Below are 18,765 nucleotides of genomic sequence, written 5' to 3'. Positions count from 1 at the left end.
GTGTATGTACCATAGTTTGTTTATCCATTCATCTGCTGATGGGCACCTACGTTGTTTCCATCTTTTTGTAACCAAGTATCTATTCACAAGGCTTTTGAAATCTCAAAGGAGTCAGAAAGCATTATTAGGGGAGGTTTTATGGAGTAAGGACTTCCTGGGTGGTGCAAATGGTTAACATACTTGGCTGCTAAACAGAAGGTTAGAAGTTCGAGTCCACCCAGAGGTACCTAGAAAGAAAGGCCTGGTGGTCAACTTCTGAAAACTCAGCCATTGACAACCGTCTGGAGCCCAGTTCTACTCTGAAGAACTTGAGGTCACCACTGGAATGGACTCAATGGCAACTGGTTTAATGGTAGGATAATAGTAGTATTTCTAACATTCAAGGGAGTTAGACATGGCCAGGGAATATGCAAGTCAGATTCAACGTGAGAAGAGTTCTTAAGTGTGTTGTCAACTAGCAAAGAGTCGGAAAGAGAAATGCAGTGGGCAATACACAGCCTGGACCCTGGACACTGGCTGGACAGATGTGAGAAGCTTGAGGGGCTTTGGAGTAAGTCAATGTGATTTCCTGTTATGATGTTGCTAACTGACTGACATTTCTTTCAAATGTGAACTATGTTCTAATGGAAATTTCTATTCCACAGTGAGTCCAAACCAGTTTCATACCCTTTACAACACCTATACTCTGACCTCTTGAAAGTGTTAAAAAGCAAAGATGTCACTTTGAGGACTGTCATGGATTGAATTGTGTCCCCCAAAAATAACTGTCAACTTGGCTAGGTCATGATTCCCAGTATTGTTTGATCGTCTACCATTTTGTCATCTGATGTGATTTCCCTGTGTGTTGTACATCCTGTCACTATGATGTACTGAGATGGATTAGCAGCGGTTATATTGATAAGATCTACAAGATTAAACAGTGTCTTAAGCCAATCTCTTTTGAGATATAAAAGAGAGAAGCGAGCAGAGAGACATGGGACCTCATACCCCCAAGAAGGCTGGGAGCAGAGCACGTCTTTTGGACCCAAGTTTCCTGTGCTGAGAAGCTCCTTGACCAAGGGAAGACTGATAGCAAGGACCTTCCTCCAGAGCTGACAGAGACAGAAAGCCTTCCCTGGAGCTGACACCCTGAATTTGGACTTGTAGCCCACTAGACTATGAGAGAATAAATTTCTCCTTTTTAAGACCATCCACTTGTGGTATTTCTGTTATAGCAGCACGGAATAACTAAGACAAAGACTAAAGTGTGCCTGACCCATGCCATGGTATTTTCAATTGCCTTAGAGCCCTGGTGGCACAGGGGTTAAGAGCTATAGCTGCTAATCCAAAAAAGGTTGGCTGTTCAAATCCACCAGCCACTCCTTGGAAACCCTATAGGGCAGTTCTGCTCTGTCCTATAGAGTCCCTATGAGTCGGAATCAACTCAACGGCAATGGGTTCATATCCATGTGAAAGCTGGACAATGAGTAAGGAAGACCAAAGAAGAAGAATTGATGCCTTTGAATTCTGGCACTGGTGAAGAATACTGAATATACCATGGACTGCCAGAAGAACGAACAAATCTGTCTTGGAAGAAGTACAGCCAGAATGCTCCTTAGAAGCAAGAATGATGAGACTTCGTCTCACGTACTTTGGACATGTTATCAGAAGGGACCAGTCCCTGGAGAAGGACATCATGCTTGGTAAAGTAGAGGGTCAGCGAAAAAGAGGAAGACCCTCAAGGAGATGGATTGACACAGTGGCTGCAACAATGGGCTCAAGCATAACTATGATGGTGAGGGTGACCAGACCAGGTGTGTTTAGTTCTTTTGTATGTAGGGTTGCCATGAGTCAGAACCGACTCCACAGCACCTAACAACAACAATTTGTGCCATAAATTATTTTATTTCACTGAGTACCATCCATTTCCTTAAGACTAGAACCCCAGCTTTGTCTTGCCTGTTCTCTGTTGCGACATCTTTGCTGTGAACCTAGGTTTTGCCATCTTCTTGTCCCCTTGGACTTGACAATCCTGCCTTCTCTTGCTTCCTGTCTGCCCTCCCTTGAGATAATGATGGTTGGAACTCTTCCCCCTTCACCAGACCATTCCTGTGCTCAGTCCTGTCTCCCAGGCCTCTGTGCCTCTCGTATTTCATCATCTTCAACCCTAACCTACAGGAGGGGAGGTAGAAGAAATTCTTTTACTGGAAATTTCAAGATTCATATATGATAAACCAAGAATATAAAATCACTCTCTATGGCAGGAGACAATATCTGATTCCTTAAAATTTAATCATTTTGTAGCAGAACTGTGGTGAATGTTTTTTACCCTTATCACCAAAGGGGCACTTATGGGTCCTAAGTGGCAATGTGTCGCGTGCCCCTAGCGTGGAACTTGAGGTGTGTCAGTCCTCTAGAAGATCACAATGTCATGCTTTTTCTGCTTGGAACCATAACACTGTGTGCATGGATGACAGTTCAGAACTTGGCTGGGATATGGAGCCAGACCTGGTCCCTAATGGGAGATAGATATGGTATCCAAAGGAAAGTGGTTCAGAGAAGCACAGCTTCCCCCTGAGCATTACACAGGGCATCGGGGGGAAATGAGGAAAGGACCCCAGCAGATTTTAGGTCCCAATCTAGGGACATTCTCCTGGTTGGGGATGTGGGGGAGCTCAGTCTGACACTGCCATCTCAACGTCTCTATGCCCTTCAGAGCCTCCCCGTGCAGGGGCAGAGTTCCTGGAGCACATTCCAGTGCTCCTCCCTGATTCCAGTTGGAAACAGCTGAGGAAGAGCCTTCCTTTTGGAAATACGGCTGTCCTCCCTGCGGCGGCTGAGAATGGCCTGGGAGAGAGGTCAACAGTTAGCTGGTGGGCAGATTGTCATGTTACAGGCGTACAGAGGGTATTGGTTGTGGAGAGACATTCAAGGCAGGAATGTGAATTCACAAGGAACACAGACAAATCTCAGATTTAAGAGGTGCTGTTCACTTAATTATATATTAAGTAAAGCTGACCTAAGAGAATCTTCATTTGAATACTAATCATCTCACCTAACATTTATTGAGTGTCATTTACTAAGTGTCAGAGCTGTTTTCAGCATTTTTCATGTATTATTCCATTTCATCTTCACAACAGCCATATGAGATTAATAATAATATGAATAATAACATGCTTGACTGCTAACCAAAGGGTTGGAAGTTTGAATCAACCCAGAGGCACCAAGCAAGAAATGCCTGGTGATCTACTTCAGAAAAATTAGCCATTGAAAACTCTATAGAGCATAGTTCTACACTGACACACGTGGGGTTGCCACGAGCTGGTGGTTTTGATTTACATGGACCATAGTGAGAACTGTACTCCAGCCCATGACCCAGGGTCCCTATGATTTAATGTGATTTGATTAATGGGAGAATTTTACTATCATACTGTGATTGGCAGAAAATGTCTAGAAAGTGCAAGGCTTCCTTTCTCAATCCATGATCTCCAAGAGCCAGACCATATCAGGTGTGGGGATAGTACAAGCTGGTGGAGCAAATGACCTCCTTCAGAGGGTCTTCCCCGACTCCACCCTCTCCACAGACCTGAGGTTCTTTATGAGGTTCTTCACCCTTTGGCAGGCCCAGTCATCAAAATTAAGGCAGGAAACTGTCATCTCAAGGAGACAGGCGAGAAAGCATGATCAAGCACTCTTATTAGAGGTGGCAGGCAACCTCTCATTCAAGGCAGGAGTAGATCTGGAAGGTGGCTCAGCACATCTTAGAGAGTCTCTGAACAAACTGTGGATGGAGCATTCCTTCCAAGCTAGATAGCTGTCCCTGCATCTTCTCATGAATTCACATACCAGCTCTGTGAGAAGGCTATTTTTACTCCAGATAACCGTAACTGTATCCTACTGCCGTCGAGTCAATTCGGACTCATAGCGACCCTATAGGACAGAGTAGAAGTGCCCCACAGGGTTTCAAGGAGGGGCTGGTGGATTTGAACTGCTGACTTTTTGGTTAACAGCCAAGCTGAGAGACTCTGACAGCCCTGGACCCCATCCTTCTCTTGTGTAACCTGGAGCTAGGTACTTAGCCTCTCTGGGTCGGTCTCACTGGCCTCATCTACAAAATAAATAACACACTGCCATCAAGTCAGTTCCAACTCATGACGACCCCATATGATAGAGTAGAACTGCTCCATAGAGTTTTCTTGGCTGTAATCTTTACAGAAGCTGATCACCAGGATTTTCTTCTGTGGTGCAGCTGGGTGGGTTTGAACCACCCACCTTTAGGTTAGTAGACAAGCACAATCCATTTGCCCCACCCAGGGACCAACCGTAAAATAAATATCTGCTCCAGCTTCCCCTTCAATGGCTTGACTTCTCCACACAGCTGGTAAGGGGCATTTCTGCACGTGTCTGAAAGAGCCCCACAGGCCTGAACACCACAACTGCATGTCCGCGTGTAGTGACCATGGCCTCCCCCCACCCACTATTCTCTGTGGGGCCCCAGCCGACAGACACAACAAACAGAGTTACTCCTTTAGGTAGGAGCCCATTTCCATTCCACTGTCCAAACTCCCTCCTTCCTCAGGGTAACCAGCAGAGAACCATCAATTTTACATAACGGTGAGCTCCCCGGGGAATTGAGTCAGTTGGTGATCACACCGTTGGGACTTCCTGGAAAGCTGCCCCAGGACCACCCTGCCAGCTCGAAGGGAGAGTGCCACTAGCTGATGGAAGAGTGACATTGGGCTTTCTGTCTCCTCTCTGCCCTGCAGGAGGCTCTGTCGGTGGTGAGCGACGACCAGTCCCTCTTCGACTCCACATACGGAGCAGCGGCCCATCTCCCCAAGGCCGACATGACCGCCTCAGGGAATCCCGACTACGGCCAGCCCCACAAAATCAACCCCCTCCCACCACAGCAGGAGTGGATTAACCAGCCAGTGCGGGTCAACGTCAAGAGGGAGTACGACCACATGAATGGGTCCAGGTAAGGCACCAGGCCTGGGCTGCTCAAGGGCAGATAGTGTGCCTCCCGGTGCGGGTAGGGAGACTGGGGCATGCTCCTCACACTTTGGGCGTTTGCAGCAGATGGGGCTCAGTGGTGGGGAGTCAGTCCCTAGAGAGTTGAGACCAGAAAGGCAATAAAACTGAAGGCTGTGGTGGAGCAGAGCCAGGAAGCCCACCTGGCTCTCTGGGCCCCTGTGCAGCCCTCAGAGGCCCCCAGACCCTACGCAGATACCACGGAACTTGGTGTGAGGCACTGGGCAGATCCAGGCACATCCCATCTTGGAGATGACTTATTGATAAGATACACCTCCCTGTCCTGTTGTCCTGTTGATGATACTTAATCCCAATGGGTGGGTCCTGTCAGAGCACAGATGACTAAAACATTCTTTATCTGTTTTTTTTGTGTGTGTGTGTGTGCTAAAATTGTATATAACAAAACACTTGCCAGTTCCACCTTTTTTACAGGTGCAAGTCAATAGCATTAATTACATTCACCATATTGTGCAACCATCACCACTATCCGTTTCTAAATTTCTTCATCACCCTTAAGAGAAACTCAGTGTCCTTTAAGGGATAGCTTCCTCTTTTCTTCGGTCTCTACACATTGCCTAGTGTGGATATTTCATATAAGGGGGATCATGCAATATTTGTCCTTTTGTAACTGACTTAGTTTACTCAGCATGATGTTTTCAAGGTTTATCCGTGGTGTAGCATGTATCAGGACTTCATTTCCCTTTATGTGTGAGTAATAACCCATTTTACGTATGCACCACATTTTGTTTATCCAGTCATCTGCTGATGGACATTCAGGTTGTTTCCAGACCAAAGCAAGTAGCAAAGGTTCAGAGAGTAACAAGAGAGGTGAAGCATTCGAGGCTGACTGGGAGAGGGAGCGACCACGTGCACCTGGAAAGGAGGCAATGGAGGAGGGTGGTCAGGGAGAGTAAACCCACAGGGAGGACAAGAGAGAGCACAGCCTTTGTGCAAAGCTAGCCTAGGGCTCAGTTCCTGGCTTTGCCCCTTGGGTGAGTTGTCGAAGCTCTTTGAGCACCAGCTTCCTTGTTTCTAAGTAGGCCTGGGGTACTTAACCTCCGTGATACTGTAGGAAGAAGATACAGGACAGCGCCGAGGACTTGGAAAGTGTCCGATAGCAGTAGACATGGTTATGAGCCAAGGTTTGAAAGAGAAGACATAAGACTCATTCATGAAATATCAGAGAGTTCAAGAAGCCCATTGTCCAGGGAGATAAAGATGAAAAGCTAGAGAGGGTCCTGAATGGTAGGCTAAAAAAATGCAGAATTTAATCCACAGGCAGTGGCTAACATCATATGACAGTTAGCATCATCAGAGTAGTGATTTAAGATGGTGAGCCAACAATCATGATGCACAGAGAGTGGGGAGGGGAGAGAATTGGAATCAGGAAGATAAGCTAAGCAAAACCAAAACACAAACCCATTGCCATCAAGTTGATTCTGAAGCATGGTGACCCCATGTGTTACAGAACAGAACTGCTGCATAGGGTTTTGTCGGCTGTAATCTTTTGGAAGCAGATCACCAGGCCTTTCTTCCATGGCGCCACTGGGTGTGTTCAGACCAGTAACCTTTTATTTAACAGTGGGACACAAATCATTTGCACCACCCAGGGACGCAGATAAGCTAAGAAGTTAGTGAAATATCCCAGATAAGCAATAGTAAAGTTCTGAACTAGGGTGATGGCAATGATTATGGAAATAAAAAGGGATAGATAATTGAGAGACCTATCAAAGAGATAATAAACAGATCTTGAGTGAATAAATATTGAAGTGTGTTGGGGGTGTGTGTGAAAAAAAAAAAAAAAGACTCAGAGATGACTCTGAAGCCTGGCCATCTGGAAGAAGGAAGGTGCCATTAGCAGGCATAGGGAGGTCGGGGGGAGGAGATGCTTTGAGAAGGGAAGTCACTGTTCCCTTTGAACTTTGCCTTGAGCAATCAGTGAAACGTTCAGATAGAAATGTCTAAGAAGCTTTGTGACTGTGGGATTGAAGCTCAGATGGTGTCTTGGGGATGAGATTTAGATGAGGGCATCATCTGTAAGGAGTTTTCACTAGTAAGTGGATGAGTTCACCAAGGAAACAAGTCCAGAGAGAGGAGTGAAGCCGGTGAGCGTGCCGTGGGAGTGAGTCTCCTCCAAGCAGCCCATGGTTGTGGGCCTCCTGTGGGAACACCCAGCCCTACCACATTACGATCCCACTAACCAAACCAGGGCCTGGGATCTCAGCCACCTTCCCAGATTCTAGGATTTCAGGAAGACTCGGTGTTCTGAGCCAGGAGCAACATAGATAATCATGACAAGACTGCAGCTCCTACCAGTCACGAACATTTCTCCCTGTGATCCTATCCTTGGTTCCCCACCGCCATCCTGTGAGTAGGCATTATAGCTCCATCTTCAGATGGAAAGGCACCTTGGGCTCTGAGGGGGCAAATGACTGGTCTAAGGCTTTAGACCAGACAAAGTTGGCAAACAGCCCAGGCGTTCTGATTCCTGGCCCTGCAAACCATCTGCCTTGCCTCTCTCTACCACTCCCTGTCTGCCTGTATATCATGCTTTTGTAGTTATCATCTAACTTCACAAGGGGGAAGGAGAATCAAGATAACAGCCCAAGGCTGATTCCTGTGAGGCAGAGGTCAGACTTGCCTCCATGCTCCAACCTTTTCACCAATTCTGACACCAACCGTCCCTCCCACGGCACTCTCTACTTCTCTGCTGAGTTTGATAATTCGTTGAAATGGCCACACAGAACTCACAGACAATACACATGATTATGGGATTTATTAGGGAAGTAACAGGTTACAATTCAGGTTCAGGAACACTCAGGATACAGTTCTTAAATCAAGATAGCCTCTTCTCAGCCATGCCCGCAGGCAGGTCTCTTCCTGGCCTCTGCCCTGCTCAGGCAAGTGTTACAAAGCTCTTTAGCTTTGCCAGTAAGTACCAAGAGGCACCCTACTCAGCCAGCAAGACTTCTGCCCGAAGACAGTCAGCTGTCTTGCTCCATGGTCCAGGAAGCCCACCACTGTGCCATCTTCTGCTGGTCTCCAGCCTCTGCTGCCACCATTTCTCTGCTGCCACTTCTTGCCGTCTTCAGTGTTACAGCTCTCTCTCTCTCTGTCTTGGTCTTCTGGTTCCAGGAGCTTCTCAGCACAGGGATTCCAGGTCCAAAGGATGCACTCCACTCCTGGCTCTTCTTTCTTGGTGGTGGTGAGATCCTCTTTTCCTGCTTCTGGGGTGGCTCATTTTAAGCCTAGCAGGATAGCAAAACTGACCAGTCCCCATGGAAGGCCACAAGCACCTGATTTGCATAGTTCCGTCCAGTCATTTGGTGGAAGTTACAAAAACTATGGCTAGAAGGGCCACATTAAGTAATTTACTGCACTGCAATCTTATTTCTGCCAACACCCAGCCATGAGGTGGCCTGTTCAGCAATGATTCCCAAACTGGCCTGATTGTAAGAAGCTTCTGGTGCTTGTTGGAAGTCCAGACCCCTGCCCTTTTGGAGGGTCTCTGGTCTGCTGTAGCCTGATGGGACCGCTTCTCACCACCACTGCTCTACCCCACTCCAAGCCAGCACACCTCTCTCTCCTTATTGGCCACTGCCCCAGCCTCCTGTCCTCTCACTTCCCGCTGCCTTCCTGAAGTCAGTTCTCCATACAGCAGAAGGAGTAATCCTTGGAAAATATTTAACTCTCCTGCCTAAAACCCTTTAATGGCTTATGGCAAAATCCAGAGTCCTTAGCATGGCCTCAGCGTCCCTCCAACATCCTCTCGACCCCTCGCTCATCTTACTCCTCTCTCCACAGCAGCCACACAAAACTCCCTGGCCCACAATCACACTCCTGCCTCAGGGTCTCTGCCCATGTGTTCCCTCTTTCTGGAACATTCCCAGTCCATCTAGTCATATGACTCTCTCCCTCAGTTGTTTCAGGTCTCTGTCCAAATGCCACCTGACCACCTGATGTCAAATAGAAGCTCCATCACTCCTTAGGTCCTTGGATGGCACAAACGGTTTGCACTTGACTACTAACCTAAAGGCTGGTGGTTCGAACCCACCCAGCAGTGCTGCAGAAGAAAGGCCTGGTGATCTGCTTCCATAAAGATTACGGCCAAAAAAACCCTATGGAGCAGTTCTGTTTATTGGCTCTTTCCCTCACTAAAACGTGGGCAGGTCTTGGTTTTGTTTACTGAGCAGTGCCAAGCACAGGAGAGGAGCTTAATAAGCAGTGGTTACATGAATAATGAATGAATGCAAGCTAACCAGACTCACAGATGAAGGTGTGTGTTCAAGGTCATGCAGATAATTAATGAGCAAGCCGGGACAGAGACCCGCTGGTTTAGCCCCATGCATGCAGAGCCTGCATTTGCGCTCAGCGAGGCTGCCCCTCTGAGCTAACTGCACCCTCTCCTGCTACCAGAGAAGCCTCGGGCACGCCAGGATGCTAATCTTAGGCAGAGTCCCCCCTAGGAAATCAGGTTTTAGAGCCCACTTGTCAGCTCGTACCTGGCTCCCGTCACACCAGCAGCCAGCTGGAAGAGGGCTTTGTAAATACCTGGTGAGCAGACGTGCTCTTTACCTGGCTCCGGTCACACACAGCAGCCTCTGCTTATGATTTGCCTGTGTTGACCTGGGCCATCAGCAGGTGACCAAGTAGGTTCAGAAAGACAGATGTGTTCTCTTCCCCTCTGGGGAAACAGAGAAGATAGAGGGGGCTCCACAGAGTCCCTCAGGCCCGGCAGAGCCGTCTCCAGCACCTCATAAATATCCCCTAAGAGCTCACGTGTAGAGGGGCTGGTGGGCAGCAGGAAACAAGGATTGTTAGAAAAATGTCCTGCTTTGGGTGAACCCGTGTCAGGTGCTATTAGTTCGTTATGCAAAAATGGAATAACGTGGTGAAATAGATGCCAGACTATCTCCTGAGGGATAACGGCACTTGTTGCTTGTATACGACTTGATGCTTTTCAGAGGGCTAATTCGCTGTTGGAGTCCCTGGGTGGTGCACATGATTAAGTGCTTGGCTGCTAACCGAAAGGTTGAAGATTCAAGTCCACCCAGAGGCACCTGGGAAGAAAGGCCTGGCAATCTACTTCTGAAAAATCAGCCACTGAAAACCTTTTGGAACACAGTTCTACTCTGACATAAATGAGGTCACCGTGAGTTGGAGCCAACTCAACAGCGGCTGACTATAACAACAAATCACAAAAAAGATAGATGAGGTAGTTGTAATGCTTCCTAAACTGAGATGAGAAAACCCAAATAGAGTGTACAGTTTGGGGTCTCTTGGCTCATGGGCTAGAGCTGAGCTGTCCAACACAGTAGCCACTGGCCACACGTGGCCACTGAGCACGTGCAATATGGCTAGTCCAAAATACAGATGTGCTCTAAGTGTAAAATGCACACTGGATTGAGGAGACTCGGTATGAAAAAACCAAACCAAACCCTTTGCCGTCAATTCAATTCCGACTCATAGCAACTCTATAGGACAGAGCAGAAGTACCCCATAGGGTTTCCAAGGAGCAGCTGGTGGTATAGCTGTTAAGAGATCGGCCGCTAACCAAAAGGTCAGCAGTTCGAATCCACTGGTGGCTCCTTGGAAACCCTGTGAGGCCGTTCTACTCTGTCCTATAGGGCCTCTTTGAGTCAGAATCGACTTCACAGCATTGGGTTGTAGTATGAAAAAATATCTCATCATTTGTTATATTCATATGTTGAGAAGAAAGGGCCCTGGTGGTGCAGTGGTTGAGCGCTCAGCGGTTCAAACCCACCAGCCCCTCTACAGGAGAAAGATGTGGCAGTCTGCTTCCGTAAAGATTTGCAGCCTTGGAAACCCTTTGGGGCAGTTCTATTCTGTCCTACAGGGTCACTGTGAGTTGGGATCGACTCAACAGCAGTGGGTTTAGTTTGGCTTCATGATGAAATGATGATCTTTTGGTTGTATTGGGTTAATATATTAATATCTTTTCATATGGTATTAAAATTAATTCCGCCTGTTTTGGGGTTTGTTTGTATTTTGGTTTTTTAAACATGGCTACTAGAAAATTTATAATTTTACGTGTGGCTCATATCCTCCTTTGACTGGACAGTGCTTGGTGATCCACAGAGGGTTCCCTCCAAGCATTTTGATAACCTGGTTTCTGAGTTACCCCTCCATGCTTATCTTAGACCCCATAGGTGTTTGTATCTCTGGTGGGAAGGATGGCTTCTATGTGGCTAAAACTATGATGCTCTTCTTGCTTTTATCCCAGTAGCAAGTCATCTGGACCAGGGGCCAGAGACTGAGCTCTGAGAAACTCAGAGAACACGTGGGTTGCCCATCTTTCTTCCTGTTGTGGTTGAGTCTGTTCGGGTGGGTGTCCCTGAGACAGTACAGCCCACAGGTTCTTTGTGGGACGTAGACTTCAGCAACCTGATCCACGCTGTGGTCTACAAATAACTCTCAGCTGCATCCTGTCTCAACCACGAGGACTAGGGAAAACATCCCGTGAAGGGAAGAATATCAATTTATGGACGGGAAGTGCAGGAACATGCTTGCCTTGTGTGCCTGGCATCTGGGACCTTGGCTAGCTTGCTCTGATGCCCCGGATGGACCAGCAGGGTCTTGCAGCCTTAGATACCTAGACATTCCACGTTCCACGCACAGAAACCAGCCTCGCACACCCCGTAACCTGTGCCTCTCCGACTGCAGGCACTTTCCTAAGTTCCCAGGTTCTGAACTGTGGAGTATAACCGGGGTGGGAAGTCATACTTACCATTCTGGAAAAGCCATCAAATCTCCTGTGTACACAGATGAAAATAGCACTGTGTTAGGGCGATGGCTTTATTATAGGTGATATTTTTTTCTTTTCTTGAAATTTGCTTTTAACTTAATGCATCATCACCTTTCCAGAAACAAAATAGTCGTATGTACACATTGATGCATCGACCCTACAGAAATCCTAAAGGCAACGCGGCTGGCTTAACTCTTGTACAATGTGCGCATACGGGAAGGTCCAAGTTCCCCTGCCTGGTTTGGGTAGTGTGGATTATCCAATAGGCAAGGTAAGCACAGTGCTTACTTTGCTTACCAGATCATCTGTAGTGAACAGTTTTTTTCACCACGTCAAAGATTCTGCTTCTGGGTCTGGCTGGCATCTCTCTCTCTCCCAACCCTACAGCACCTTCCTACAGAATCAAAGCCTCTTTTCAAATTTACAATCTCTGACAGGGACAGATAACTCAGTGAGCAAGGTAAGCACAGGATTACTTGTGCTAACTTCCTAATCTGTAGTGAAACCCATGTGAAATGTTCCCTACAGACTAGGAAATAAGCACAGGTGAGCCCGTGCTTACCTTGCCTGTTGGATAATCCGCGCCTGCAGGCATCCCTCCTTAGTAAGTCTGGGCTGCAGATCTGCCAGCCTGGAGGACACACCCTGAGCGTCTCCCTGAGTTAAACAGGAAGGTAGAGCAGATGTGTGTATAATAGTGTGGAGCTGTAATCTTTGGGAAGAGCTTTTGGAGTCTCCTTTCATCCAGACACCCAAGATTTCGCCTCTTGTTTTAAATTGTTTAAGTGTGCAAGGCACTTTGGGAAATCACTAGCAGTCTTTTTCAAGCCTCGTTCACTGAATACACAAAAGTAGAACTAGACGGGCTAGAAGAGCCAACGTCCAGTGGTGAAGACACATGTCTCCTGTTGGGAAAAGGGCTGTAGGGCCCATGCCCCCTTCGCTTTCTGTCACCCTGAGGCAGAGATGCTCTGCCACCTCCTCCCTGCTCTATTGTGGCGTCCCAGGCCCTCTGGTCACCTGTCCCAGTGCTATCAGCTGCCCATGGGCCCCAACCCCCCAGCCCCATGCTAGCTGTGAGCGCAGGTCTCAAGACAAAGGTGCAGGCAAGCTGAATGACAAACCCTCTCCCCTCGGCCCATTCTCCCCCCGTTGTTTTCAGCGGCCCTCTTCACAGGCGCCAGCTGCCTCATTAAAGGCAGCCTTTATGCTCCCTTCACCTGTGCCCACCCTGCAGCAGCCCCTCAGCCCAGTGGCTGCGAGAGAGGCTCCTGCGGGCCGGCGGAGGCACAGAGCCTGCAAGCCGGCAGGGCGCGGAGGGAGCTGGGCCAGGGCCGCGGCACAGGTACAGCTTTCCTTCCTTGTCTGAGCGGTCAGAGGAGGTGGCCTGGGGAAGGGTGAAGGTCCGGGGTGGGTGTCCTGGCTTCTTCTAAGGTCCTCCCTTCGGAGATCTTAGCAGAGAGCTCCCTGCTGAGCACAGGGCCTTGTTCCCAAGGAGAAGCCCCCAGGCAGGTGGGTGGCCCGAGGGACCACCTTGTGGGGGAAGCAGGTGTGTGCGCTGGCTCCGGGGGAAGCAGAGAGGCAGGAAGATGGGAACTTCCATGGGATAGTACACTTCTGAGCAGGGGCCAGTCTCTCGGTCCCATGGTGCTCACGGCTCCTGTCCTTACCAGTCACGTATGGGGCAGGTTTTACCTAGCGTTTCATCTGATTTGTTTTTCTCTATTCCTGGTAACAAGGACCGGCCCTGCCCTACAGTGCCTTCTCGCTCTACTGTAACCCATAGAGTCACTGAGGTAGTTCCTGAGGGCGTGACTTCTCACCTCTGCATCGCAGGAGGGCAGCGGTTCACTCAGAAACCCCCTGAGGCCCGCTGATGTGGAAAGAAATGCAGGCTCAAAGGATAAAAAGAAATGGGCTCCCCATGTCCATTATGGGCCGAGCGCGTGGGCACGCACCTTCAGTTCCGTCACCTGCTGGCACTGCTGTACTTCCCAGAGTCCTGCTCTGCCCTCAGCCTCTCACCCCACGTCCTCAGGAAGTGTCTGCTACGTCAGCCCCACCCTCTGCCACATTTTCCCCTCGCCAACGGGAAAGTTGCTCTCTTGGTTGTAGGCTGACTTAATCCTCCAAACTTCTGCTGCACTTGGGTTGTTCCATAACTGACAAGTATGCTGGAAAAGGTATGTGTGCACATGGGTGTGCAAGTGAGTGATGTGTTTCTATGTGTGTGTGCAGTGTGGGGTGTGTGTCTGTACATGTGTGGTGTGATGTGCATGGTGTGTGTGCATGTGTGTGCATGTGAGTGTGGTGTGTGTGCGCATGTGCGTGCACGTGAGTGGCGTATTTCTATGTGTGTGCCTGTGGTGTGTGTGTGTGCATGCACGTGTGCTGTGTGTGAGCGTGTGTGTGCACGTGCCTTTGTGTGTGGTGCGTGTCTACATGTGTGGGGGTGTGTGTGTGGTGTGCACGTGGTGTGTGTCTGTTTGAGTGTGTGCGTGCATGCGGTTAGCCGTGGGGTGGGGCCCGACAAGTCTGGGGCAGCACTCCCTGGTCAGGCACCAGGGCTTTCTGGGGCTGCTTCATCTCCGGCCAAGTCCTTCAACAGCAGAAGCCAAAAGGCCAAACTCTGGTGAAAAGCCCTGGAGTGCTACCTCCTTCCCTCTGACTGCCACGGGGACATTAAACCTTCAGCGAGCTGGGACTCAGATGGCTGGTTCTTGGTTCTCTGCCTGGAAAAACAGTAGGCGAATAGTAAAACCTTAAATTCTAACATGTGTAAGTTATACATCTTATTTTCATTTTCAGCCTGCTCCCCTCTGTAAGACATCAGGAAAAAATTACCGTCTGACTTCTAATATCTCAGTGGAGCGTTTATCTCCCAGCTATGATAAGTGAGCTTCGATATTTTTTTCCTTTCACATTAAGAAACAAATTCATTTAATTTTCTTTATTGAATATGCTGGGCCTCCCCCGCCCTGCGGCGTCTCGAGAAGCCTGAGCTGTTCTGCCTGCTGGTGACTGCCTTCCTGTCTGCCCTGCTCCCTCACGGCACCGCCCCCAGAGCATGGCACACAGGCTGGCCCCAGCTGGCACCACCAGCTCCACCCACAGCAGCGACAGGGGCAGCGGCCCGGCCTAGGGGGAGTCCAGAGGGTTCTGGGGCCCAGAGTTAGAAGGCTTTAATCTGAACCATATCTGAACTTCTTGAGCCCGAAGGCCGGGTTGGGAGCTCTTGAGACAACTGGTGTCTCCCAGCGTGCTAGGACCGATGCCTCCATATGGCTGTACCCACAGCTGCAGCCTCATCTTGGCCATCCTGTGGTCTCCCCCTTTGCTCCTGCTGCCACCTGAGTGGGCACTGGGTGGGAAAGGATGGCTTGGCCCTGAGCACACTGGGATGGCCTGTGACTCTGGGCTGGGGGAATGTGAGTGTCCTGCCTAGTTCTGGACATTGGGGTGGGGGGCACGGGCGGGATGTCACTGGTGCTGAGGTGAAGCCACTGCGCCTCTCTGCACTGATGGTGCAGAGTACCAGATGCTGATGGGGCTTGGGAGTCGGTGAATGGTCAACACACCCTGCTGCTAACCAAAAGGCTGGAGGTTCACGTTTCCTTTAGAGGTGCCTCGGAAGAAAGGCTTGGTAATCTACTTTCACAAAATCAGCCACTGAAAACCCTACGGAGCACAGTTCTACTCTGACAGATGTGGGGTTTCTATGAGTCAGAGCTGACTTGACGGCAACCGTGTCTGGGTTTGTAATTAGGCTTGTGTGGTTGGAGACGAGGTTGGGTCGTTTGCTCTGTCCCTTGTGCACTTCCATGTCATGTCCCTTGTGAACTTGGTCACCAGAGCTGGAAAGTGCCACGAGGACCACAACCTCTCTCTCAGGGCAAAGTTCCTGAATTCTGTGCCTCCTGCCTGCAGCAACCAGCTGTTTCACACATGTGTTTTGATAGGGAAGTCTAAGCCCCGAAGGCCCGAGTCCTACTCCACCATTTACTACTAGCTGTGTGACCCTGGGCCACTCAGGAAACCTTCATTTTCCTTAGCCATGAGGAAGAGATATCAACGCTTGCCATGCCGATCTTGGAGGGTTACTGAGAAATTCAGATAGAACAGTGTAAGAGAAATGCATTAAAATCATGTACATGCAGTAGAAGTATTCATTCAGAAAACTCTTACCATTCACCTACTATGTGTGGCATTATGAAAGGTACTGGAGATTAAAAAATGAAAGCAAGGACATAATCTAAGAAACTTGCAACCCATCAAGGGGAAGGGCACCTGGCAAACTAACCGCCACATGGCAGGAACCAAGTGCCAGTTGAGCAGGAGAAGGTGTGTCTGGGGACAGGGAGCAATGCAGACGTCTCAGAGCGTAGTCCGCCTGGCAGTGAGGCTGCCATCAGATGGGGGGACCTCAGTGCCGTCCTAGAAGGCTCAGATGTTGTTATGAGGGCGGGAAGGAGCTGCCAAAAGTTTGTAAAGCACCATAATTATCGGACTGGGCTGGGATTTGCAGAAAACGCTGGTGGCAGCATGGAGGACAGAAATAAGGCATCATTATCATCACCATCCTCCTTCCACCAGACAGGGCCGGGAGGTGGCTCAACAATGGCTTAAGCGCCCTCGGTCTGCGGCACTGAGGCTGCCCCCGTGCCGGGTGGACGGCAGTCCCCTTGATGACGCCCCGTTGGGCTTTGTCTCCTCTCATTTCCAGGGAGTCTCCAGTGGACTGCAGCGTTAGCAAATGCAGCAAGCTGGTTGGTGGAGGCGAGTCCAATCCCATGAACTACAACAGCTACATGGACGAGAAGAACGGCCCCCCTCCTCCCAACATGACCACCAACGAGCGGAGAGTCATCGTCCCCGCAGGTACTGCCTGGCTGGCCATCCCCTTCTCCCTCCTTGGGGTTAGTAGTGGCAAGGTAGGCCTGCCCCTGTTCTCCATGGAAACGCAGAATTGGGAAGGCTGCATTTCCTCCCTTGTTCCCTACCTGCCCTCCAAGACGCATCCCAGTGTCACCAAAACTGATTCCAGAAGTTCCACCCTGAAGCAGATCCCATCACAGATGTTACGTCAGTGGCCTGGTCCCATAGGAACTAGGTCTGCAGAGAGGGCAGCAGCAAGGCCGCCTGAACCCAGACAGGCCTGTGAGTGCCCAGTCATAACTGTCCTTGCCCGTGAGCAGAAGACGGTTGCAGAAGGCTGACCTGCCCACCAGGCACAGACTTCCTGGCATCTGCAGGGTGCCACCTTTCCACAATTACAGCCAGCTCTTTCAGTTTTAAAATAGGAGTAACTATATTTAACAAATGGAGTGCCTTAGCGTGTGTACAATGAGATATGTCAGTATGTAAAAATAGCCTCTTTTTCCTAGGTATTGGCGTATTTGTTACAGAAAATAAAATCATTGTTCAGTGCACTGATCCATTGGCTGGACGCTCTGCCTTGGCTAAGCTCAGCTGCCTGGTCAAAAAGGGGTTTTGAAAGCTGCAACATGTGGAATTCGTGCCAGGTAGAAGAAGCGAGAACATCCAAATGTTAAGCAAAGTGAAGTATAGGGCAGGGATTAAAACTAATCTTACCAAAATCACTTTACCAAAAAGACAAAACCCCTTCCATTTGGAAAAGTGTAAATGCAGTTATGTCTGAAAGCAAAGGATTAGACAGCTCTTCGAGGTAGTCCAAAGGCGTGAGTCTGACGGTCCAGAAGGCGTGACTTTGTAAAGGGCCTCTCCTTCCCGGTCGCTTTGTGTCTGCCCATGGGAGTCTGTGTCTAACCACCTCCTAGGACTACAGGCACATCCAAGTGTTCTGGGCCAAATTAAACATGGCAGGGAGGAGGAAAGTGTCGGGAGGAGCAACCAGGAGATGGGTGGGGCTGACGTACATTTTTCTGTGCCCTATAGGACTTAAAGGGACCCCGGGTAGTGCAGTGGTTAAGCACCCGGCTGCTAACTGAAATTTGGTGGTTTGAACCCACCAGCCACTCCATGGGACAAAGATGTGGCCGTCTGCTTCTGTAAAGAGTACAACCTTGGAAACTCAATGGGGCAGTTCTACTCTGTCTTACAGGGTCGCTATGAGTCAGAATCAACTCAACAGCAATGGATTTGGTTTGGAAAAAAACAGCTCATAAACATTTTTAAGTTCCTTTTTCCAGAAGCAGGTGACTTAACAAAGGAAGAGGAAGCATTGTTGTTAGGTGCCATCAAGTAGCTTCCCACTCATAGCGACTCTGCGTACAACAGAACAAAACGCTGCCTGGTCCTGCGCCATCCGCATTAACTGAGTATTTTCTAGGTTGCAGGCACCATGTCAATGGCTTTAGATACATTACAGTTCTTATATCATTTAATGTTTGGTCTCCCATCTCCCTCAGAAGAACAGTTAGTAATGTTTATCCCAGGAGTTCTTGGGTGCTGAAAACACTTAAAGCGCTCAGCTGCTAACCAAAAGGCTGGCAGTTTGAGTCCATCCAGAGGCACCTCGGAAGAGAGGCCTAGTGATCTACTTCCAAAAACTCAGCCATTGAAAACCCTGTGGAGCACAGTTCTACTCTGACACACATGGGGTCGCCATGAGTTGGGGCCAACTGGATAGCAGCTGGTACTGATAAGGTCTAAGACAGCAGCATCCCCTCCCTCCTCACATAAAGAAGGCAGACAGTGAAATCGTATTAAAACTGACATGATTGGAAGGAGCATCTTTATGCTCCCCAAAGCAAAGTCAAGTCTCATCAGGCCTTTGCTCATTTGGTATTAAACTCTCCTGCCTCAGCCAAATAGCCACCAGCATGGGACTGATATCTTCAGAGACTGAAGGGCTAGGTATTCAGAGGTTATCTCAGAACCCACTGTTCGTTAGGTAGCTCACTCTGGGGAGGGCTCAGGGAGAGGGAGCAGAAGTAGCCAGGAAGCTCCTCTACACTCCAGCTCCAGACTGGTGTTGGGATCCTTTTGAAAGGAGTAACAAAACGTCC

General features: G+C 49.2%; 1 protein-coding gene across 3 annotated transcripts in view; it reads left to right on the top strand.

Moving 5' to 3' along the window:
• FLI1 (Fli-1 proto-oncogene, ETS transcription factor) overlaps positions 1-18,765 on the top strand; it is a 141,829-nt gene that overhangs the window by 73,294 nt on the left and 49,770 nt on the right. Inside the window, exons 2-3 of one of the 3 annotated variants that reach the window (XM_004379333.2) lie at positions 4,746-4,957; positions 16,500-16,654. In XM_004379333.2, the coding sequence (XP_004379390.1) occupies positions 4,746-4,957; positions 16,500-16,654 (367 nt within the window). The other 2 variants (XM_023734065.1, XM_023734066.1) reach the window with 2 other exon arrangements.

This window comes from Trichechus manatus, unplaced genomic scaffold (genome assembly GCF_000243295.1).
Source record: "Trichechus manatus latirostris isolate Lorelei unplaced genomic scaffold, TriManLat1.0 scaffold00064, whole genome shotgun sequence".
NCBI classification, from domain to species: Eukaryota; Metazoa; Chordata; class Mammalia; order Sirenia; family Trichechidae; genus Trichechus; species Trichechus manatus.
This window is presented reverse-complemented; position numbering and strand designations above follow the sequence as displayed.